Consider the following 25,418-nt stretch of genomic DNA (forward strand, 5'->3'; position numbering starts at 1 on the left):
ACTGGACACCATCCTCCTTTTAAAAACCTTTAAATGGCGCCCTTGGGGACAAAACCCAGACTCCTTGGAAGGGCACAGACTGCTCAGGGCCTGGTCACAGTCCTTGGCACTCTCCAAACTCCAGCTGGTTCTCCTTGAGTTAATGCCACCGTGCTCAGCAAGCTCAGTCCGGCCAGAGTGCCTTCTTCAACCACTCTGGCCGCTTCTTCCAGATACAGGAAGATGCCACTTCCTCTAAGAAGCCTTCCTGGACTTCCAGTCAGACGAGTATCTTTGTTCCCCAGGGTCCCTGCCCTAACACTTACCATGCCATCGTTATTACCTGTTCATTTGCCTGTCCTCTCCCACTAAAACGAGCTGTCTGCGGAAAGAGAAATTATCCTTTAATTTCCGTATTCCCAGAACCCAGCACAGAGCCCGGCTGACAGTAAGGTTGCGAGGGAAGTGAATCAGAACAGTGTGGCCACCGACAAGGAAACAACGCGGTTGTAAGCGAATCCACTCCTCCCGCGGCCGGCAGTACAGGGCTCCCTTTAGGCCTGAGTGGACGTCCAGGGCCTGCATGTCCTCGGGGCTTCAGTTTGAGCAGATTTAACCCGCACCATCAGGGCAGACAGGGGACGGCATCAGCAGAGGCTGCGCGGGGAGCCCGCAAATGCACGCCTAGCGGGCTGAGGTTGAAAAAAAAAAATCGTGAGCCCTTTGTTCCAGGCGGCAGAGGGTAAGCGGCTCCGAGTCCCCCGACGGGTGCGGGGCCTGCCTGGGCAGGATGGCACACAAAAACGCACCCGGCAGCGCCGCGTCCGGTAGGGGCGCGCGTATCCGCGGGCCTTCTCCGTGCCAGCTTCCCGGCCCTGAGATTTCCCCGCACTCTCCAGCGCCCCTCGCGGGGACCCGGTGTAAGCGCCAGGCGGTCTCCCCGGCCTGAGGCGGCAGCAGGCGGGAAAGGGCTCGGCGTTCCGGCGTCACGCGCCAGCGGCTGGGCGGGCGGCGCGCGCACGCGCGCGGGGCGGGGCGGGCGCGGGGGCGTGGCCGGCGTGGGCGGGGCGGGGCGGGGCGGGAGCCGGGCACAGGAAGCGCTGGGAGGCCGGAGCCGTCCCAGTGTGCCCCGCGCGGCGTGGACTCGGGTCGCTGCCGCCATCCCGCTGGCGAGAGGCAGAGGAGAGGCCCGCCCGCTTGCCGGTCGGGCCAGTGTGGGCCAGTCCGTGAGGGCGCGGGGGGCCGTGTCAGCGAGACGCAGAGCGCAGCCGCCGCCACCGAACGGACATGTTGGAGCCCAGCGCCGCCGCCGCCGCCTCTTTTTCCTCATCCTCCGAACGGGACTGAGAGGGGGCCCGCCACCCCTCAGCCTCTTCAGCCTCAGCCGCCTGCCCCGCCGCCTCGGCCGCAGCCTCTTCCTGCCCGGCCTCCGGCTCCGCCGCTCGTTGCGTCCGCCGGCCCCTCAAGGCCCGGCCGGTTCCCCAGCTCCTCTCCGCCGCGGCGCGAGGTCTTATGTGACCGGCGGGCCCGGAGCAGCCGCCGCCGCCGCCGCAGCGCGAACATGGACGCCGTCAACGCCTTCAACCAAGAGGTGAGGGGTGATCGGGACAAGGGGGTGCCGGGGCCCTTCCAGGGGGAGCCGGACCGTCGTTTCTCCCGCCGCCTGAGGTTTAAAGCTTAGGTCGGGGTGGGGACGCTTCCTGCCCCGGTTCCGGGGCGGCGGGCCTGCGCGGAGCGGGCCTGTGTGGCCCGGGGAGGTCGCAGCGGCCCGGGCGCCGACCCCCACACCCCTCCCCCACCGCCCACCCCCGGGCGGCGACCTCAGGCTGCCCCCTCTCGCCCCCTTCCGGCCTCGTCCAGCCCAGCGACGGCCGCCGGTGCCTTTAACTTCGCCCCCCACCTCCCCCCCACACACCCTTTTCAGGTCTGGGCGCTCTCGCCCTCTGCTCCCGTTATTGGCTTCGCGGTGCCGGGAGCCCGCAAGGGGCTAAGAAAGAAACGCGGGCGGGCCTGGGTTGGGGGGTGGGGGAGCCGGGAGCATCTGCCGGTCGCGGGGCCGGCAGAGCGGTGGCCTGGGCTTCTCCTGTTGCTCGGGCCTCGCGGCGCGCCGGCTGCTGGACTCTGATCTCGGGTCGGGGAGGAGTTGGTGAGGGTGTTCATCCCCCCTCCCTTCGGGATTCCTGCACTTGGGAAATGAGTTAATAGACGGGGCTCTATACCCTCCCGAGTCGTGAACTCAGCCCTGTTAAGGGCTTCGTGGCCCCAACGTGACACCTAAAAAGTTGAATGGGAGAGGACAGCATTTGCTCCGCCTTAGACCGCTAGAAAGCCGGCTTTGGCCTCCAGTCTTCCCACCCTCGCACCCTCCTCGCGGTTGGTTAATCCTTGGCTCCCTTCTTTGGGAACATTTACATGTGAAAAACCTCCCAAAACCGGGAACAAAGCTGCCTGCCGCCCTAAAGCTCTCAGGTTTTATCTCAAAACCTTCCAGGTGCTGTTTTTGAAGCGTCGAGTCCACAGATTCTGTTTTTCAGAATCCGTTTCAGGGGAAGGGGTCTTGACCATTGATATCAAACGTACCTACAAAATGGAAACAATTGGCTATGTTGAGTTGGATTATCTTCCTTTTCCAAATACCGCAGATCAACCCACACTGAAAAAAACAGATGTAGCAGTGCTAGATGCCTTGGGACCACGTTGATAACTTGGTGCACCCTGCACAACGTGATTTTGTAGTTTCACTTGTAACAATTAGGGTGCAGTAACTTTCACTTTGTAGCGCCTCCAGTAACACTGCAGTTAGGACCGTTCATTGCCTTGTCAGTTATCCTAGAAATGATTTGTCTTTAACTGATGGATACAGAAAGTTGGACAGTGTCTTTTAAAGTTCTGTATTGCCTATTTTCAAAATGATGAAATAGTATTTCCTGATTTTTTTTTTTTTTGATGGCTAGGGAGTTTGTGATAATGCTCCAAAGATTTCAGGATTGGAAGTTGACTTTGTTTCCTGAAGGCAAAATATACTGGAATGTTGGCTTCATGAGGGTGGAGAGTTTCTGTCCTTTGCTTCCTCATAGCACATGCTTGGAAAAAACTTGTTGAATGAATGAGAACTTATACAAATGACACAATGTTTTAAAAGATAGGTACATTTCTTTCTCAAGATGAAAACTTTCTGGATGTTTTCAATGAACAAAGAGGAGGGGTTTTAACATATTCTTAAGACCAGAATTATTTAATTATGATTGAGGCATTATGGACATTAAACACGTTATTAAATAAAGTATCACGTTAATTCTGGGAAAATGTGATCAGTAGTTTTTACTTTGAAAACCAAGATTAGGAATGATCGTGTCTTCTTGAAAAAGGAAAATGGCATTTTAATCTTTTAAAATGTACAAAGTAAGAATTTTCCTATCATCGATCGTTTTCCTCTTTAAATAATTTTTATTTCTGTTCCTAGTCTTTATTAACTGCATTATGTTAGGTGTATGTTACCAATTCCAGCTCTTTTCTGCCAAACTTTCTTCCCCAAAAACTTTTTTCTGGAGAAATTAGTCCGACTTCAAAATCCATCTCCGTGTCCCTGCTTGATGTAGTGCTTCTCAGTTAATTCTCCCCATTCATAAAATGTTAGTGATTAGTTCCTTGTAACCTTAAATCTCCCAAATCTTCATTTTACAAATATTTGAGGGCCTGCCTAGCTGTAAAGCTGTGTCCTAATTAGGATGGCACTGCTACTAAGGATCTCTGCCCGCTAGGAGCCTAAACTAATAGAGGACACAAAACTTAGACAAGTAACTTTAATGTATGCTGAAACAATTTCCTTTGGGGTCCTTTTAAAGTACTGTGGGATGGCCATGGGGCATTATACTTGGGAGAAGAGAGTGTCAGTCTAAGAATTTCCGAAGGTGTAGGAAAAGTAATTCAAAGGCAACATTGGTGTGAAATAAGGAACAGCAGTTTGACTCCTGAGGCTACTGAAAGCGTGGTTAAGGTAGTTTGGGGACTGACAAGTTTCAAGTCTGTCTAATGTGTTTGAATTCCTTTTTCTTTTTTTCCCAGTCTCTGGATAAATTGAAGGTTTTAGGTAGGGGAGTAATACAGTCAAAATACTGCTTGATTTATAGTGTGTATTGTAGAAGGCAGAGGTTTGGGGAAACATGGCAGGTTGGGGACTGAGGTGGGAGAAGAAACTAGAATCTGAACTTGGCATATCTATAAAGGGAATAGAGAGGAGGAGAAGGATGTGGACCTGAAGAATCTGTGGATTTGACATCTGGTAGATTTATAAGCACCTTTTGCCCTGGACATCTAAGCTCTGGGAGAGGGGTGACACATCAAGCAGTCTTCAAAAGTATATTTAGTGGAGGGGGAAATATGTTTGATTTTGAACAGTTTATGTTTGAAACAGTCATGTGGAAACTTTTGGCCAGCACTTTATCATATTGGACTCAAACTTGGAAGCAACAAAGAGATGGAGGAAGACATCAAAGAGTCACTGTCAGATTGCCCTAGAGAAAATTGAGAGGGGGAGACAAAATGAATTAATAATAAGCATCTATAGCATATGAGGTGCTTTGTATGTACATATTGAAGTTAATACTCCTTCAACCTTGCGTAGACATCCATTTATAGATGAGAAAGCTGATTTTCGATTTCAAAGAAATCAAATAGTAATTCACCCAGGGGCATACTGCTAGTTCATGGCAGAGCTGAGGTTTAAATACAGATGGTCCCATCTTAATTACTGCCTGAAAATAATATTTTATATAATACCAAGGGAATGGTCATAGGTTAAGTAATACAAAGGCCACAAAATTTTTTGAGCATATGGGATCTGTAGTTTAAGATTGAATGGTGATGGGAGAGATACGGATAAGAGGTAGCAAATATAAAGTAGCTGGGTGTTTTGGGATTTATTGTTTTAAAAGTTTGATTGTAAGGTGTTCTGGGGAAAAGTCTCTTCAACGATAAAGGGAAGAAAGAGCAATTGACAATGTAGTAGACACTGGTGCTAGCCTTTTGATATGTTTATATATATATAGTGTATATATAAGGTCTTAACCTAAGTAAGTGGTGTTCAAGCCCTGGTCTTTATTAGATGGGCGTAGATGCTAGAGCATATTGAGGGAGGGGATGTGCAAAAAAGCATAGTTCAAGTGGCTAGAGGGATTGGTTATCTTAGAACAAAATTGTGGGATAAAAGGAAGGGGACGGATTGGAAGCATAGGTAATAGTATGTATCTGTGATACAGAAAAAGAGGAAGATAAAGATAAGGTTAAAGACCTTTTGAGAGAACTTTCATGGCAAGACAGTATTAAGTGTTGTAAAGAATGGAAAGATGAGTTTAAAAATCAGTGATCACTTAATTGTGTTCTATATTTATATACTCCTTATTGTGAAGGTTTGTTACATGGATAAAGGTTATAGATTGGAATTTTTGAATCCATTGATTGCATTTTTAGCCTTTAATCACTCTTCTCTAAATCAAAAAGAATAACTCTTCCCTCATCCTCACTTTTTTTTTTTGCAGCATCTGTGATTGTAAGATCTTTTAACTAAAGTACAAAAAAATGCAGAGGATATAACAAAAATTGACAGTTGTTATTAGGTGTTTTTAATTTAAAAATAAAATATTATGTCTTCCGTTCCTCCCTTTCCCACCCCTCTACCCCCCCACTGATCCCCCAGTCAGAAGCAATCAGGTAATGAATTTAGTATCAATCTCTGTGGTCCCTAAACTCTGTGTGTGTGTGTGTGTGTGTATAAAATCTGTTTTGATACATATTCCCTGATGTTTTGTGTGTAAAAATTACTAATGCTGTATATTAAGAACTGTATAGTTCGTTCTGATCATTGTGTAATATTCTATTATTTGAATAAACCGAATTTTATCTGGTTCCCCAGTTGATGAACGTTTGTTTCTCATTTGTTACTGACAGACACTGCAATCAATGAACTTTCTCAGACATGTCTCTGTGTAAGAGTTTCTCTCGGACAGCTGTTCTCAAACTTTGGATTTTGACTCCTTCAAGCTCTAGAAGTTAAGGACCACAGAGACTTTCTGTATCTATGGGTTATATCTTGATATTTACTGTATGAGAAATTCAGACCAATAAACATTTATTAAAAATAATAAACTTGTTACATGTTATCATAAATAACATTTCTAATGAAAAATAATATTTCCAAGACAAAACCTAGTGAGAAGAATGACATGGTTTTTTCTGTTTGCAGATTTCATTTAAACTTAGGTTTAATAAAACTTGAATTCTTGTATATACTCCATTCACTTTCCAGCTGTTACACAAGTCAAGTAGCCTTTGGAAAACTTCACTGTATACTTGTGAGATTAAGGATAAGGAATGTCTTAGCATTAATATGAAAACAGTTTTTACCTCACAGACCACTGAAAGGAAGTCAGACACCCCTGACCACCCCCCTCCTTTCTAGAGTTACTTTTTAAGAACTACAACATAGAGATGGTATGCATATAATGATACTTTAAAGTGCAGGAAGAAAACAGGAGTACTTTTATATTTTTATTTATTTTGGGGGGCTGCTCCTGGTTTTACTGAGAAATGGGATCTTTTAGTTTCAGCTTGTGAATTCTTAGTTGCATTATGTGAGATCTGGTTCCCTGACAAGGGATTGAAACTGGGCCCCCTGCAGTGAGAGCACAGAGTCTTTGCCACTGGACCACTAAGGAAGTCCCTTTTGTTTATCTTTAAAATCAGACAAATTAAACTTTATGAGTACTTTTAACGTATGAGTTGACATTACTGCCCTTAACCACTTAGGTTGTCAGTCTTGAACCATGTTACTCTGAAGAAGAATTGAGTTCACATCTCATTAGGGAGCTTGTCACCCTTCCTAGTCCCAGGGGAAATTGTTCTGTATAAACTGTTCTGTATTTTACCTCTTGATTACTGCTATGATTATCTTCTAGACTTTAGATCATATGATGACAGTACCTTGTTAACTTTTTTTTTTAACCTGTAATGTTAATCTGGTTGTTTTTGATCATTCCCTTGTTCTCTGAGAGGTCTGTCTAAAGAAGTGGACAAAGATTTGAAACAAGGTTCTTAACTGTATGGAAGAGACGTATCGGACCAGGGCAACAGAAGTAAAATTTGAGGTTTCTCATGACTCATCTGACTGTGTTATGCTATTTATAACAGGGGTTGGAATATTAAAAGTTAGTTGTAATTTTGTTCCTCTTGACTTGCAGAGATTTGCTTATCTCTGACAATAGTAGAAGTCTGGCTTTATTATGGAATAAAGCTGGCTCTTCAGAGCTTTCTGTAGCAGAATTTATCACTGATGTTCTTGTTGAAAACATCGCACTCCCTAATCTGTCATTTTGTTTAGAATTTTGTTTCAGAAGAAAAAAATACGTGGACATATGATAAGGAACTGATTCAGAGAATAATTGGAATAATGGAAAAGTTGGCTTGTAAATCTTGTGGAACAGAATTCGCAGACAAGATGGCTGTTGGTTTTTGTGGGAGTGTTTTGTTTTTGTTTTTTATGTGCTCAGTCGCGTCCAGCTCTTTTCGACCCCAAGGACTGTAGCCCACCAGGCTCCTCTGTCCATGGGGGTTCTCCAGGCAAGAATACTGGAGTGTGTTGCCAAGCCCTCCTCCAGGGGATTTTCCCAACCCAGGGATCGAACCCACGTCTCCTGCATTATGGGCGGATTCTTTACCATCTGAGCTACCAGGAAAGCCGAAGAATACTGGGGTGGTTAGCCTATCCCTTCCAGTGGAACTTCTTGACCCAGGAGTCTAACTGGGGTCTCCTGCATTGCAGGTGTATAGTGGATTAACAATATTGTGTTAGTTTCAGGTGTACAGCATAGTGATTCCAGGCTTTTCTTTTTTTTTTCAAATTCTATTCCATTGCTACTGCTGCTAAGTCACTTCAGTCGTGTCCGACTCTGTGCGACCCCATAGACGGCAGCCCACCAGGCTCCCCCGACTCTGGGATTCTCCAGGCAAGAATACTGGATTGGGTTGCCATTTCCTTCTCCAATGCATGAAAGTGAAAAGTGAGAGGGAAATTGCTCAGTCGTATCCGACTCTTAGCGACCCCATGGACTGCAGCCTACCAGGCTCCTTCGTTCATAGGATTTTCCAGGCAAGAGTACTGGAGTGGGGTGCCATATTATTATGTTATTACAGAGATACCTTGTATCTTGCAGTATCAATTGTCCCTTCCCCTCTCCAGCTCCTTTTCTGTTAACCATAAGTTTGTTTTCTATGAGTCTGTTTCTGTTTTGTATATAAATTCTTTTGTATTATTTTTTAGATTACATACATGTGATATCCATACTTTTCTATTATTTCACTAAGCACTCTCTAGATCCATCCACATTGCTGTCAATGACGATATTTCAGTTTTTATGTCCATGTAATGTTCCATTACAGAAAGAGTCAGACACAACTGGGTGACTGAACAACAACAAAGATCCATTGTGTATATTTACCACATGTTTTTAAGCCAGTCGTCTGTTGGTGGGCACTTAGTGCTGCTGTGGAACATTGGGGTGCATGTATCTTTTCAAATTAGAGGGGTGGTTTTTCTTCCTAGATACATACCCAGGAATAGAATTGCTGAATCATATGGTAGTTCTATTTTTGTATTTTAAGGAACCTCCATATACTGTTTTCCATAGTGGCTGCACCAATTTACATTCCCACCAACAGTATATAAGAGGGTTCCCTTTTCTCAAAACCTTTTTCAGTACTTATTATTTGTAGACTCTGATGATGGCCATTCTGAATGATGTGAGGTGATACCTCATTGTAATAGTTTTTATTTGCATTTCTCTGATCATTAGCGATGTTAAGCATCTTTCCATATGCCAGTTAGCCATCTGTTTATCTTCTTCGGAAAAAACATCTATTTAAGTCTTTTGCCCATTTTTTGATTATTTTTTTTTTAGTTGTATGACAGGTAATTTTTCTGTAGATAATCTGCATGTGTTTAAAACTCATTTCAAATATACTTTGATAACAGGGAAAACATTGTTAGGTAAATGATCAACCTTTAGAAGTTTGTGATAACGTTTGTTGAGATAATATGCAGAATCTTTTCAGAGCAACACCATACAACTTTTTAACAATAAGCTAAAAATAAGCTGTACTATGTTATTAGGTAGTGTATAGGATAAGCAGCTATTAACAATTGAAGTTTCAATAGAGTTGGTAATAGTTAAATTTGGTTAAGTTTTACCAAGTTCCGTTGTGAGCTTAGTCTAAAAGAGACATGTCAACATTTCTGTGTTAATATTAAGTGTAATTAACAATGTACTGTTCGTGATTTTTTTTTGCAAACTAGAAGATTGATTGCTGAAAAGGTATTAAAATTTATTATGCTTCAGTCACCTTCATCCTTTTCAATATTTGCATGGTTTATCAATTAACATTTTATTGTATTAGGACTCTTTACTGGTGCTTGTGAGGCCAGAGGTATTTATAGAAACTTTGATAATATTGAGAAAGCATTGTATAAGTTAGTAGTGAATTCAGCAAGAAATCCAGTGAAACTCTGAAGGGGATTTAAGAATTAGAAGCCAAGGTTCAGATGGGATGGGGGAAATACCAGGGCTCTTGAAAAGTGGAGGGCTATACAGGTACCCCTTAAAAGTTATAATTGGTGTTTGGATAATTCATGATTTTTGGTATAAATCCAGTGGGTCATGTGGAGGAGATTGTAGACAGTAGCATACCTAACATATTTGACATCCTGAGAACATCTGTCTTCTTTCTTTTTTCTTGAGCTTCATTCCTCTTTTAACAACAAAATTATTTTCAAATATAATCATAAAATTAGCCAAGAAAGAAATTTGAACTTCATGTCACTTACAAGTAAATATTACAACAAAGAAATAATTGATTAATGTATTAAAATTTCATTAATACTTCTTTCTGTTATATGTAGAAAATCTTACCTACATACTGCTATCACAGTAATGAGTAATAATATTCAGGTTCTTTTAAGTCTTAACTTCTGCATATTTGTCAAATGATTGTCAGTGTTGATCTTCACCGTATTTGAGTTCAGTAGACAATTATAGTCAGATTTACCAGTGTTATCTCCACCTGTAAGTGGTTGAAGAACACTTTTCATTAATTCTATTTACTAAAGGTTGTATGTGTAGCAGCAGATACACAGTAGTTGGGAAATCTTAAACATAAAGTTACCTTTGGCAGAAATTTAAGAAAAGCTCAGTTCACAATAAATTCTGGAAATCAAAATACTACCCATGTCTTTTTTGACATCGATTCTAGTGACTTTGCTTGGCGACTCAGTGGTAATGAATCCATCTGCCAGTGCAGGAGACATGTGTTCGATCCCTGGGTCAGGATGATCCCCTGAAGAAGGAAATGGTAACCCATTCCAGTATCTTGCCTGGGAAATCCCACAGACAGAGGAGCCTAGCAGGCTTTAGCCCATGGGGTCGCAAAGAGTCGGATATGACTTCTCTGCTAAACAACAACTAGTGACTTCCAAATGTACTATCAGTCAAAAAAATTTCACTAAAATATTTTCACCCACAGTTTCTATGTAGGTCTCTTTTGTAATTGATGAACCTCTTTAAAATTATATGTAATGGCATTCTCCATATTTTTATTCACGGATCATCAAGCTTTGTGTTTTCTTTAAGACTCACTCTGCTGTTTATAAATATTTATACCACACAGAAAAAGATATATCAGGAATGAAGAACTGCAAACAGCTATCATACATTAAATGTACTGTTTAAACATTTGAATATATACACTTAGGAACTGCAGAATTGGAGATACAAAATGAGCCTAAGGAGACTACAGGCTATCCTGAAAAACAAGAATCTCGGTCAACCAAATGTTTTAGGGAAAGGAGTATTTTATCCCTGATATCATTTAGAATTGCTAGTATTTGCTGATGATAGAACAGTTTTCAAACAGTTTTATTATTTTGTAAGTCAGACAATTCACCCATTTTTTGCCTGCTCCTGGGTGGACTTCTCCCATTGTTCAACTCTAGGTGTGTTACTACTCTGGAGAGCAGTAATTATCTAATGCTATAGTCTATAAATCTTGTGCAGTATCCCCTGTATATCTTTATGCCGTTTATCGTGAATACTCCACTTTAATCCTTCTTTTGTCAGAGTTTAGCCTTAGCTGATGTAGAATTAGAATACCCTATAGGAAGCCTGTAATAGGGAAATTTATGGTAATACCCTTTTAAGTTTTCAGAAAGCATAAAGTATTACCTGGTTCACTGTATTTACAAGTTGCTGATAAATCACTTTATCAAGGACAGCCGAGTTTGGGGTTCAGTTGGAGATATGTTCAAATCTTTATGAAGACCTTAAACATTGTTGACTAATGTAAGAGCATATTTTATAAAGTTGGGGGTTTTGCTTTAATATATGAAAGTAGTCCAAAATGGGCAAATCTGTATAGAGAGAAAGTAGGTTATTCATGAGGGGATGGAGAAGGAATGGGGATGACTGCTAGTGGGTATGGAATTTCTTTGCGGTATAATGAAAATAATTCTAAAATTACATAGTGTTGATGGTTGTAACTCTGAATATAGCAAAAACCACTGAGATGTACACTTTAAAGAGGTGAGTTTTATGGTATACGAATTGTATCTCAGAACTCTTTTAAAAATAACACAGAAAAGTTATGTTTTAACACCATTTTCATTATTTTATTGCTTGATTTGATTATCAGATCGAAAACAATATCTATTAGCTGCTGACTGGCTCTGCAAGTTGTTTTGTTGATCCTGAATCATAAGTTTGTTGAAAGGATATCTTTAGTTTTTACATGCTATTTTAAGAAGTAATCCAGCAGAGACAGTTCAAGGGAAGGACAGTAAATGAATCTTGCATTTGCTTATTCCCAACTAGATACTAGCATATGGGTTCTTATATATACTTTTCTTTCTATTTTATATATTCTATATATTTCTTATATATACCTTTCTATTTTAGAGGTAAGGAAGCTGGAAGAGATGGTGTTATTTCACCGAGAACTGTTAAGAGGCTGCTTGAGTCCAATCCACAGCCCCACAGTACTGCTCTGAAGTTTTTTGAGCAGCTCATCTTTGACTGTTGTCTTGTTCATGAAGGGAGAGAGCTTCCCAAACAACTTTTGTATATTTGACTCAAAGTAGCAAGGGCACTGTAATGTATATTTGTGGAAGGATTTGCCAGAGTTTAAGAAGGATGAAGTTTGGAAGTTTTTAAGTCATCTACAGTAATGCAGTAGATGCAGTCAGTGTTGTGAACTTAAGATATGCTTTTTAGATGTTATATTTCATTTGCTAATTTATATTCACGATTAAAATTTTTAATTGGGGATTTTATAAATGTTAACCTTTTCAGTTTTATTCCCATGCTTGTTTGTAGATCTAGTCATTACAACTCTGGGGAGAAAAGTAGATATGGATAAAACATACAATGTATAGGATAGTGTTTTTCTTCTAATCAAATGATTTTATATCCTGGAACCAGTTTTTATTTGTTCAATTAGTCTGGAAGGAGCTGTTTAATTCATTAAAATGTTTGATAGCCAGCTTTGGGTAAACACAAAGTTTACTTAGTGAGGCACAATAAAAGCAATTTTGAAACCTGGCAGCTATGCTAGTAAAATGGGGAGTAATGGCATGGGTACAATATTTGGCAGTTGCAAAGATCAAATCCTGGCCTATTTCGTGAGCAAGTGAAGACAAAGGAGTTAAGGATTGATTGCAGTTCAGTGAATCAAAATGGAGGAAAGGAATAAAAAATCATCTAGTAAGTGGAACTGAGGGGGTTAAAAGGCCTGATGGCAGGGGGTGCAGCAGCCTTGGTTCTAAAGTAAAAGGTTTAATTGAAGGATAGACCCTTGGAAATTGTAAGGGAGTTAGTCTTACATGAAGAATAAATTAGGGCATACTTTGTGGAGTGAGTCATCAGAAATTAACTACTTAGAAAATTAGTTCTGGCACATGGTAACAGAATTAGGGATTGGTGATATAATTAAATAGGGAGGAAGTTTAAACTACTGTTTGCTGTATTACTATATTCTATTTTCATAATGGACATAGAAACATAAGTAGTTAACTTGAAAGTGATTTCATATATAATTTAACAGTATATGTTTGCATTTATATGTGTGTATTTTGTAAAGCATTTCCCTTGGTTCTGGAACCAGGAGAAAAATTGGTGAGTTTGTGGGTAAGTATAGTAAGGTATAGAAGTGTAGAAAGGGGTAAGTATGAAAAATTTTAAGACTCTTTAAACTTGAGAATAGTATATGCAGCTTTGCTGTTCGTAAAAATACCTGGTTTATAACCTTATGGAGAAATAAGTAGAACTGATTTGTAGTGTTTTAAGTAAAGACCCTGCTCCATAGGAGCAGAGGAACTGTGTAGTTTCTTTTTTTCCATCTTAAGAGCCATGTAAATTTGCCCTGTTATTAGACATACTATGTATTAGTGCCAGACCTGTCTTATCTCCATACATTCCTTTAACCAGGTGGAAAATTGATTAAATATTTGGGTTTCAAAGGATTTGACTCTCTGGAAAGTAAATATAACTTACATGGGAGTAAATCCCTGGGTTGGGAAGATCCTCTGGAGAAGGAAATGGCAACCCACTCCAGTATTCTTGTCTTGGAAATCCCGTGGGCAGAAGAGCCTGGAGGGCTACAGTACATGGGGTCATAAGAGTCAGACACAAGTTAGTGACTAAAACAAAACAACAAAAATCATATATCAGTAATTAAAGGGATGCTTTCTTTAATGCACAGATGTCAAAAAATATACTTAAGTGATTTTTCAGTTTGGGGTTTTATGCACAAAGACTTCAGTTATAAAGATTTTAAATGGCAGATTTTATGTTTATTTTAAAAATTTTGTTTTAGCAGTTTTGAAAAGTTATATTAAAGATTTACAAGGCATTAATTTAAACATATGTGTTAACTTCAAAGATATGATTTACTCCGCAGACAAGTTGTACCTGGTAATGATGATTTTATATATTTACAATCAAGTTGGAGAAATGCATTTCTGTGTCTTAGACACAAATGTAAAGTTTTCCATTTTTAACCCATGAATTCTAATTTATTTATTTTTGAACTAATGCAAATTAGGTAAATTTAAGTAAGAAAATATCCCACCAAATATCTTTAACATTTTAGAGTATGTCAGTCTTTTTTCCCCTTCCACTTGTGTTTGGATGTGGTTACCAGTGATAACATGAATTGCTTTCTGATTTTAAAAGCCATCTTGAGAATTTGGGGAACATCTAATTTAGATAAATTTCTAAAAGTGGAATTGTTGGTTTAAAAGATAGGACTTTTTGAGTTCTTGATATATATAGCTTTAGATTTCTCTCTGAAATTGAAACTTCCCCGTTAGTTCTCATCTGCAGAGTGCTTTCTTTGCTTTTTGCTAATCTACACTCATGCCCATTAGATACATAAGTGAACTGTTATCTCATTGTCTTAATTTGTACCTTTTTGACTATTGGTAAGACTGAACATTTTTTTCCATGTTTGTTAATTAGTTTCTGGCTCTATTTATTACACTTTGTACAGTTTCCAGTTTTATTGTTTTTCTTGGTGTTTGTTATTAACTCATGCACAATATTCTGCTTTAGGGTAGAGTGGTATAATGGTACTTGTCTAACATGCTTGGCTTGCAGCTCTTCTTTCCTTCCCTGCCCACCCACACCCCCAACTCTCTCTGTCTGTCTCTCTGTCTCACATACATACACACGGTCACATTAAGTGCCCAGTATTAAAGAATTAGCTCAGACAAAGCTTTGGTAAAGGCATAAAATGAAATGCCAGGTTAGAAGAGACTGTAAAGTATCTCTTTATCTGATTGTTCTAGCAGTATTTTATAGAGCTGTCTTCAGGCTATAATTAGAGGGACAAAGCATCTTTGTGGAGATGACTTTAAGATTTCCCCCCTACGTTTTCTTTTGTTAAATTTAATGTGTGCTTTTATAAAGTATATTTTACCAGTAAATGTTTAAGTTGGCTTTAACTCTTGATTTGGTTGAAGCCAGTGTATCAGATTTGATGAGACAAATGAGCAAAAGATGGAGGGAGATTGTAGACTGGAACACTTTGATAACTTGATCTGTCAGAAGGGAAATTTGAGTACCAGCCTGTTACTGTATGTGTATGTATTTTTGAAAACATCCAAATTTTTAATTTAAATTTAGTAATTATTAATAACAGGAGCTTAAGGCAGAATTTGTCATCATGGAGATCATAATAGCAAAGGAAGGAATACTAGGTATCTTAAGTATAATTCATTATAGTAAGTTTAAGAGGATAAGATGGGGTAAGTATCCCATTGAAAGAGATTCTGCCTAAAGATTTCTAGTCACTTGGAGCTAGAACAGATTCTCACAAACCAAATCAAACATTTTTCTTTCATAAAGTGTGTTTCGTCTAGTGAGGACTCCATATATTTCAGATATTTGTCATGATTTCATCTTGAATAAATTAGAAAAAATATTGATAAGTTGAGAATATTGTTAAGTGAATTTTAGCTAACTGTCAGGGTCCACGGATTATTAGATAAAGTCTTCCTACAAGTTGCAAGTATAGATCTTTCTAATTTTTAAAAAACCATGGTGTTGGAAAAAGCCATCTATATAGCAGATTCATGAAAGTTACAAACTAATTGGAATAGCTGCTACGTTGAAAACAGAAAGTGATTTCTAGACTACCTAAGTAGATTGAAGGACTGTCAGAAACCAACATAAAATCAACATGAAGTTCTAGTTCTGATAAAGGTTGCAGTGAAACAGTCTGAGGGTTTCGGTTGCTTATAAATATGAGTTAATAATGAATTGAGCACTATATATTTAAACTGCGCTGGATCTTGATTGCTTCATTGGCTTTCCCTAGTTGTGGAGAGGGAGGGCTACTGTGTATTGCGGAACGTGGGCCTCTCATTGCAATGGCTTCTCCTGTTGTGGAGCACAGGCTTATGGGATCTTTCAAGACCAGGGATTGAGCCCATGACCCCTCCATTGGTAGGGAGACTCCTATCCACTGGACCACCAGGGAAGCCCCAGCTAAGCAGTATTTTAAAAAATAATAATAATAAATGATCTCCCCTACCCCAGAGTGACCATGTTCTGAATCCTAGAACCTGTGAATGTGTTACCTTACTTGGCAAAAGAGACTTTGCAGATAAGCACCCTTTGGCTAGAAAAGGAAAGAAATAGATTTTGACCTAGAGTGCCCAGAAGGAAGGCAGCCCTACCAATGCCTTGATTTCAGACTAATGAGGTTGTGACTTCCAAAAGTGTTGTTTTAAGCTACTGAGTTTGTGGTAATGTGTTCCTGCAGGAAGAGGAAACTGATACAAAAGACAACCCACTAGATTCTGCAGGAATATATCCAGGCCCTCTTTATTTTGTTTTATCATACTTTTAAAAGGAATTAGCCAGTATAGTCAGATCTAGAAATCATATCATTTGGCTAATAGTTGAAGCAGATAAGAAAACATGCTTAGTTATGTTTACTTTCTCAAATGAGAAAGATCACTATTGTTCTGTGCTCCAGAGGCAGAACTAGAGCAGGAAAAGGGAGGGAAGGTTATCAGAAGGGAGATTTGGGGTCAGTACAAAGACGACAGCTGTAACCGTTGGAGCTGATTAGTTATGAGTTAGTAAGCCTGTGAACTAACATGGGACCTGCCACATATATTGTGAAAGCAGGTGTGAGTTTAGTATGAATACTAAATTAGGTAGTAAGGTGCTATACAGCTGTAAAAGTCTTTGATACTGCTTTGTTTTCAGTATGGAGAAAATTTCTCCAAATGCAGCACTTGAATAGTAGATGTAACACAATAAAGTTTTTATGCTAAGCCATAATAAAAAATTGGGCTTCCCTGGTGGCTTACATGGTAAAGAATCCACCTGTAAATGCAGGAGACCTAGGTTCAATCCCTGTGTGGGAAAGATCCCCTGAAAGGAATGGATATCCACTCCAGTATTCTTGGCTGAAGAATTCCATGGACAGAGAAGCCTGGCAGGCTGCAGTTCATGGATCACAAAGAGTTGGACACAACTGAACCACTAACACCTTCAGTTTCATGACAAAAACTTAAACTTGAGATCTATGTTAAGATTCCCAGGGCATTATGTACTTCTTTTTACCGAGCCATTTATGTGTCAGATATAGGCCAAGATAATATACATTATCTCATTTAATCCTAACAGTTTTATGAAAGTGAAGTCGCTCAGTCGTGTCCGACTCTTTGCAACCCCGTGGACTGCAGCCCACCAGGCTTCTCCGTTCATGGGATTCTCCAGGCAAGAATACTGGAGTAGGGTGCTATTTCCTTCTCCAGGGGATCTTTCCGACCCAGGGATCGAACCCAGGTCTCCCGCATTGCGGGCAGATGCTTTAACCTCTGAGCCACCAGGGAATCCCAACAGTGAATTGAATATTACTAACCCTTTTTTTCATACATCATTGAAATTCAGAAAAGTTTAACTAAACTTGTCAAAGTTTATGCTGTCAATAAATAGCAGAGTATCATGTTATTTTGACTAACCCTCAAACCTTATGAATTCTACAGGTGTCATGGGCCAAATTTAAAATTGTTCTTAATTGATATTAGGAATCATTGTGAGTGATTTTTTTTTTCATAATTTTTAGAATACTTTGTATATCAGGCACCCAGCAGAACAGTGTTCATGTTTAGGTTTTCTAATAGTCATTCAGCTGATGACAGCAAAAAACAACTGATGACAGCAAGTATGTTTCTCTTACTAAGGTTTTCTAAGGAGGTTTTGTACCTTTTGGGGCCTACTGCTGCTATTATCCTGTATAAGAGAATTGCATCATTTTCTGTGGCTGCGTTGATACTTTTTTTTTGTTTGTTTGTTTTTTGACAGATCACATTAATTCTGAATGCAGATGTGTAGTAGCAAAGAGAATGCTGCACCTAGAGATGTTCATTGAGCATTTGCCCAGTTGCAGATGATAATACTAGTTATTCAGTTCAGTCGCTCAGTTGTGTCTGACTCTTTGCAACCCCATGGACTGCAGCACGCCAGGCTTCCCTGTCCATCACCAACTCCCGGAGCTTATTCAAACTCATGTCCATTGAGTCGGTGATGCCATTCAACCGTCTCATCCTCTGTCATCCCCTTCTCCTTCTGCCTTCAATCTTTCCCAGCATCAGGGTCTTTTCCAGTGAGCCAGTTCTTTGCATCAAGTGGCCAAAGAATTGGAGTTTCAGCTTCAGCATCAGTCCTTCCAGTGAACACTCAGGACTGATTTCCTTTAGGATGGACTGGTTGAATCTCCTTGCCGTCCAGAGGACTCTCAAGAGTCTTCTCCAACACCACAGTTCAAAAGCATCAATTCTTTGGCACTCAGCTTTCTTTATAGTCCAACTCTCACATCCATACGTGACTACTGGAAAAACCATAGCCTTGACTAGACAGACCTTTGATGGCAAAGTAATATCTCTGCTTTTGAATATGCTGTCTAGATTGGTCATAACTTTTCTTCTAAGGAGCAAGCGTCTTTTAATTTCATGGCTGCAGTCACCATCTGCAGTGATTTTGGAGTCCAAGAAAAGAAAGTCTCTCACTGTTTCCATTATTTCTCCATCTGTTTGTCATGAATTGATGGGCCTGGATGCCATAATCTTAGGTTTTTCGATGTTTTAAGCCAGCTTTTTCACTCTTCCTCTTTCACTTTTGGGCTTCCCATGTGGCTCAGCTGGTGAAGAATCTGCCTACAATGTGGGAGACCTGGGTTTGATCCCTGGGTTGGGAAGATCCCCTGGAGGAGGGAAAGGTTACCCACGCCAGTATTCTGGCCTGGAGAATTCCATGGACAGAGGAGCCTGGCGGGCTACAGTCCATGGAGTCGCAAAGAGTCAGCTACTACTGAGCGACTTTCACTTTCAAGAGGCTCTTCGGGTCCTCTTTGCTTTCTGCCATAAGGGTGGTATCATCTGTATATCTGAGGTTATTGATATTTCTCCCAGCAATCTTGATTCCAGTTTGTGCTTCATCCAGCCTGGCATTTCACATGATGTAATGCTAGTCAAGCCATACAAAAAAAACTGTAGCATTAAAGGTTTAGTTTCTGGCATTTGTCCTGGTGTTCTTTTGTGTCGCCTCCTTGTCTGTGCTACATTGAAATATTTGGTATATTGTAGTTAGTTGTATCTTTGTTCCCTTCTTACTCGTCTTCATGGTTTTGATTCTGTAACATCTCAATTTCTAGCAGGACCTCTGCTTTTTCAAGATCCATATTCCAGTCTGCTGAAATATCTGCCTGGATTTTCAGTAGGCATCCCAAGTTAAATTCAGTATGTCTCTTCATTATCCCTGAACCAATGCAATATATATAGAGAGAGAGATGAGCAAAGATGCCTACTTGATATTTTGCCTGCATTCTCCATCATAGTTAATGGTCTTTGCATGTATTTACAACAACAGCGTTGTATAAGGAGTTGACTGTATGGTTTTTCCAGTAGTCACGTATGGATGTGAGAGTTAGGCTATAAAGAAAGCTGAGCGCCACAGAATTGATGCTTTCGAACTGTGGTGTTGGAGAAGACTCTTGAGAGTCCCTTGGATTGCAAGGAGATCCAACCAGTCCATTCTGAAGGATAATAGGCCTGAGTAATCATAGGAAGCACTGATGCCGAAGCTGAAACTCCAATACTTTGGCCACTTGATGCAAAGAACTGACTCACTGGAAAAGACCCTGATGCTGGGAAAGATTGAAGGCAGAAGAAGAAGGGGACGACAGAGACTGAGATGGTTGGATGGCATCACTGACTCAATGGACATGAGTTTGAGTAAGCTCCAGAAGTTGGTGATAGACAGGGAAGCCTGGCGTGCTGCAGTCATGGGGTCATAGAGTTGGACACGACTGAGCAACTGAACTGATAATCTTAAGGATTGTGAGCTTTACAACCAACAAATTCTAGTCCAGACACATTCCCTGGGAATCATTTGAAAGCAGAGGTAATCCTTTTTGGTATCAGCTGAAAACAGCTGTGACAATCTATGTTAATTGTTAATGTGGTTAAATAAGATGATGCACCACCTTATACTTAGGCACTTAGTGTTGCTCCCTTCCTCTTTTTCTTGAGTTGTACCTTCTTTAGTGGAATAAATACTCTTCCTCTGTCTGTCTCTTAAATGGTAGCACTTAAATGCTCTCTTGCTGGTTTATTGCCTGAGTGATAGTTATACTGCTATATGGTATAGTCTGTATTTTAATTTTTTAAGAAAAATGATTTAAATGTAAACTGTAGAGCATTTCATCAGAATATAACACTAATCTGTCTTGTCTCCTCAGTTGGCTGGGTTTTTTTTTTTTTAATGGGGAGTTCCTTACTGTAGAAATAATCAAGAATGTGGGACATTAAATGAATATTCGTGCTGGCTTAGGCTTCAGAGAAATATGATTCTCTAAGCTTTTAATGGCCGGAGAAGGCAATGACACCCCACTCCAGTACTCTTGCCTGGAAAATCCATGGACGGAGGAGCCTGGTAGGCTGCAGTCCATGGGGTCGCTAAGAGTCAGACACGACTGAGCGACTTCACTTTCACTTTTCCCTTTCATGCACTGGAGAAGGAAATGGCAACCCACTCCAGTGTTCTTGCCTGGAGAATCCCAGGGATGGGGGAGCCTGTTGGGCTGCCGTCCATGGGGTCGCACAGAGTCCGACACGACTGAAGCGACTCAGCAGCAGCAGCAGCTAGTTTTTAATGGCCAGAAAAGTAGTTCTCGCTGTTACTCATTCTTAAGATCGTGTAACAACTTTTTGTATCCTGTTTCTCTGCTTTAAGATCCAGAAAAGGAAATAGAACTGTAGTAATAAATAACTGTCTCAATAGCCTTTATAACTTAGAAATGGGCAGAATATGCCCTTTTATAAACTGTGAGCTGCATATATTTTTCAGTTTGTATTGGAGTTAAAATACTTTAAATCGTTTCTTAGCTTCTCATTGTTTTGTATAGTTTTAAAGATTACTGTCTCTAGTTGTTTTTCAGTTAGTGAGCATTTATATTCACGGAAAATTTTTATTGTGCTGGAAATAAAGAATCATGACCCGAATTAGATAATGCCTTTAAAAAAAAATCAGTCTCTGTGTTAGTATCTTTGTTTTTCCCATTCTCTGTATTTTAGTATTGTTGTTCTTGTTCAGTCCTAAGTCATGTCCCACTCTTTGTGACCCCATGAGCTGCAGCATGCCAGGCTCCCCTGTCCTTCACAATCTCCCAGAGTTTACTCAAATTCATCTTAGTATTATTTATCAAAAAATTCTACTTTTCTCTGCTTAAACAGAGTACATTTTTGGTTCTTAAATTGATCATATCTTGTATTGCATACTTTTTTAAAAAATTACTGTTACCACTATCTATAGTCCCATTGTGTCTGTAGTTTTGAAAAACTGCAAAAATTCTGTTGCCAGAATATTTTGTTGACAGGTAGGGCTATTTATTCTGGAAAAGGAGACTTTTGTTCTTTAGGGTACCTTCTTAGTAGGTGTCTGGTAAAGATGGTCTGTGTCTTAGGGGTTCCATATTTGAAATTGGAGAGAAATGGAAATATGATTCATATAAGATTGATAATGCTTAGAAGACCCTGAAACTTATTTCAGAATGTATTTTTAGAAGAGTATGTATGCCTATGGTTAAAACAAAAACAAGATTTTAAGAAACTAGATATAAGCTTCTTAATGTCAGAATTTTATCATTGTGACTCTTCATGGGCTCTCATTATATCTTGGTTGGGCTTAAACTTTAGGGGAAAGGTGTGTGCCTGTGTGGTTTCATCTCCTGGGACTCCCTGATTGTTGGATTTACTGTAGTGAAATTTGTTAAATATGGTGACATTTTTATTCCTGACTAATCAAGAAATTGTGAATTTAAGTTTTATAATGACATGTTAAATTTCTTACCTGATGTAATACATGTGTATCTCCAAGTGAACATCAGAATTATATGAAGTCCTCCAAAATCTCAGTGAGGTTTGGATGTGAAATATTAAATATTGAATCACAATATTGCCATTTTCAGTATAGGAACATGGTGTGTTTGTTTCCATTCAAATCAGTTTTGAGTTCTTCAGTAGGGTTTTATAACCCTACTGTTACAGATTTTTGTCAATTTTTTTACCTTTTCCCCCTTTTTTGCTGATTTTAGCATAATCTTTTCCCATTCTGTTTTCAAAGTGATGATGCTAGCATGTAAGAAAGCTCTTGGTTTTTCTTTACCAGACAAATTATTAAACCTGGTTTCAGAAATTTTATTATTCTTTTAGTTACAAATATATTTGTCAAAATGAAGGGTAAACCTCTAATTTTACTTTTAATTAAAACTTTTTTCCTTTTTTTTTAATAAGCTCTTTTCACTTATGGATATGAAACCTCCCATCTCTCGAGCCAAAATGATTCTCATCACGAAAGCTGCTATTAAAGCTATAAAGGTAAGAGTAAAAGAAATATATTAATTTGGAAAGAGTTTTTAAAATGTTGAAAATATTATTGTTAAATTTGAGGTTTCATGTTGTGAAGTAGTTCAGGCCTAAGTCAAAGAGCACCAACCAAGTTTTGCTGAAAGTAATTACAACTGTGTGATGTGTCTACATTGTAGCATATTTCAGAATCTGTTAATGTTGTATTTCCTCTTTATATTTTTTAATTTTATTGAGGTATAGTTGACAGATTTAGTAGTATGTAATAGAGCACGGTTTGATGCACATGTACATTGTGAAATGATTAGCTTATACTAATTGACACATCCATCACCTCACATAATTACCTTGTTTATGTGTGGTGCTAAAAAAAAGTTGAACTCATTGAGGTAAGGAAAAGAATGACTGAGGGTTTTTGTTGTTACTGTTTGTCTTATTCCATTTAATTCTTACCATAATAGATCAGTGGAGTATTAGCTTTATTTTTATTTAAAAACTTCAGACTTCATGAAATTGAATGTCTTACCCAAGATCACACTTTGAAGAAGTGAGTCTCTTTAAAAACTGCATTATTTAGTTCCAGTTCCATTGTTCTTCTCTCTCCCATAAAGTCACTTGATGAACTGTTTTATGAAGATTTATTGATTAAAAATGGAAGGAAAGAATCTTTTGGTGGGTTTTTGTAGTTTCTGTTTTAGTTAATAGTTTCTTTCTGATTTGTTAAGAATTTTTTGAGTTGTTGCTATGGATTATTTACCAGGGTTCAGTATTACCTTGAGAATTATTCAGATTGTACAAATTCTGAGGTTTTAGGTATTTTCTAATTATAGGAAATATATTGAACAGAAAAGTGTGTTAGCTGGATAATGATACTCTTTTTGTTCTTTTCAGCTTTATAAGCATGTGGTTCAAATAGTAGAAAAGTTCATAAAAAAGGTAACTATCCATTTTATTATTATCTCATTTTAGGTATGATCAGTATTGTACTTTGTGAGTTGTAATTTGAATAATTACTTCTAAAGTCACTCTACAGAAAAGTTGTCACTGGAAGTCTTGTTTTTTTGTTTCATAACAAAACAAAAATGTATAGCAGTACTGTTGATTGAGTACTTACTACAAGTCAGGATTTGAAATAGTTTTTTGTCTGCTTGAGCCTTCTCTCCCCATTGCCCTGACGACTCTGTTGACTTTTAACTTATCTTGGAGTACTTCAAATGAAATTACCCTGGTGTTTTCAACTTCCCTTTCTCCCATCATAATTAAATCACTTTCCACTTCTACAGTTGTAAGTTGTTTGATAACATATGTAACATCAGCACATGTCTATGTCAGTAAAGGACTGAGAAAGGAGACTTAGACATCATTGTCTTCTCCCCCAACCTAGAGTTGTACCTTTTTTTTTTTTTAAACTTTTTTGGCCATGCCATATGGCTTGTGGAATCTTAGTTCCCCAACCAGGGATCAAGCTGTGCCCCCTGCATTGGAAATATGGAGTCTGTTTTCCTTAGTATAAATTTCTAGAAATAGAGTTGTTGGATCAAACAAGGTTTGTGTTTATTGCTAAATTATTTTTCATAAAGGTTGTACCACCAGAAATGTTTGCAGATATCTGTCTATTCATTTTATCTTGTCGGTTTGTAAGGCCAAGAATGACTTTGCCTTTTGGGTTTTGTTTCTCTGATACTGTACTTTATTAGGATTGAAATTAATATTTTGGTTAAAATTGGCTTTTTGATGATTTTAAAAGTTAAAAGTTATTTTTGTGAGCAGAATGAATGAGAGTAGATTTTTCCATAATAAATAGATCTGTATGGAGGTGGCTTAGGCATTGGTAAAGTAATGCTGATTCTAGGAAGCTGGAATGGGGGGAGGACAGAGGGATCAGAAAAAAGTAAAATATTGGGAGTCTGAAACATCAAGAGAATGGTAGTTCTCTACAGACCTGTGGGCTAGCCAATGAGAGAATTTAACATTTAAGTAGTTATTTAATTACTTGATTAATAACTTTAGTTATTTCTATAGAAATAACCTTGGATATATAGTTTCATAACAGTGAGATTAATGGGTGTCAGATTGTGATTTACTTTTCTTGTATTGACTTTACGTCTTTAATCTTTGTAGTGTAAACCAGAATACAAGGTTCCAGGATTATATGTAATCGACTCAATTGTGCGACAGTCTCGTCATCAGTTTGGAACTGATAAAGATGTTTTTGGGCCAAGATTCTCTAAAAACATAACTGCCACATTCCAATATCTGTATCTTTGTCCATCTGAAGATAAGGTATAGTTTATAATTTTTAAATTAAACTTGTATTCTTACCCTATTCTTAAATATATATTAGGTATTTAAAGCCTACTGTATTATTAGGAAATGGCAGCCCATTCCAGTGCTCTTGCCTGGAGAATCCCAGGGATGGGGGAGCCTGGTTGGCTTCCATCTATGGGATTGCACAGAGTTGGACACCACTGAAGCGACTTAGCAGCAGCAGTATTATTAGAAAGGTTGATCACATAGCGATCTCTGTGAACTTGAAACAAAACGCAGTTTTTTTTCTGTAGTAGTCATATCTATTTTCTTGTGAAGTGCTTCAGAAATGTTGTACTATTGGAATAAAAAGAAGCATCAGTTCAATTCAGTTCAGTTGCTCAGTCGTGTATGACTCTTTGCAACCCCATGAATCGCAGCACGCCACGCCTCCCTGTCCATCACCAACTCCTGGAGTTCACTCAGACTCACGTCCATCGAGTCAGTGATGCCATCCAGCCATCTCATTCTCTGTCGTTCCCTTCTCCTCCTGCCCCCAGTCCCTCCCAGCATCAGAGTCTTTTCCAATGAGTCAACTCTTCGCATGAGGTGGCCAAAGTACTGGAGTTTCAGCTTTAGCATCAGTCCTTCCAAAGAACACCCAGGACTGATCTCCTTCAGAATGGACTGGTTGGATCTCCTTGTAGTCCAAGGG

At 39.4% G+C, this 25,418-nt stretch overlaps 1 protein-coding gene across 2 annotated transcripts in view; it reads left to right on the plus strand.

The window, feature by feature from the left end:
* Positions 1,220–25,418, plus strand: part of SCAF4 (SR-related CTD associated factor 4) — a 58,917-nt gene continuing 34,718 nt past the window's right edge. For both annotated transcript variants that reach the window (XM_018048224.1, XM_018048285.1), the window contains exons 1-4: positions 1,220–1,570; positions 22,385–22,468; positions 23,348–23,392; positions 24,578–24,739. In XM_018048224.1, the coding sequence (XP_017903713.1) occupies positions 1,541–1,570; positions 22,385–22,468; positions 23,348–23,392; positions 24,578–24,739 (321 nt within the window). In that variant the 5' untranslated portion in view covers positions 1,220–1,540. The remainder of the gene's footprint in view (positions 1,571–22,384; positions 22,469–23,347; positions 23,393–24,577; positions 24,740–25,418) is intronic.

Source organism: Capra hircus, chromosome 1 (genome assembly GCF_001704415.2).
Source record: "Capra hircus breed San Clemente chromosome 1, ASM170441v1, whole genome shotgun sequence".
Lineage (NCBI taxonomy): Eukaryota > Metazoa > Chordata > Mammalia > Artiodactyla > Bovidae > Capra > Capra hircus.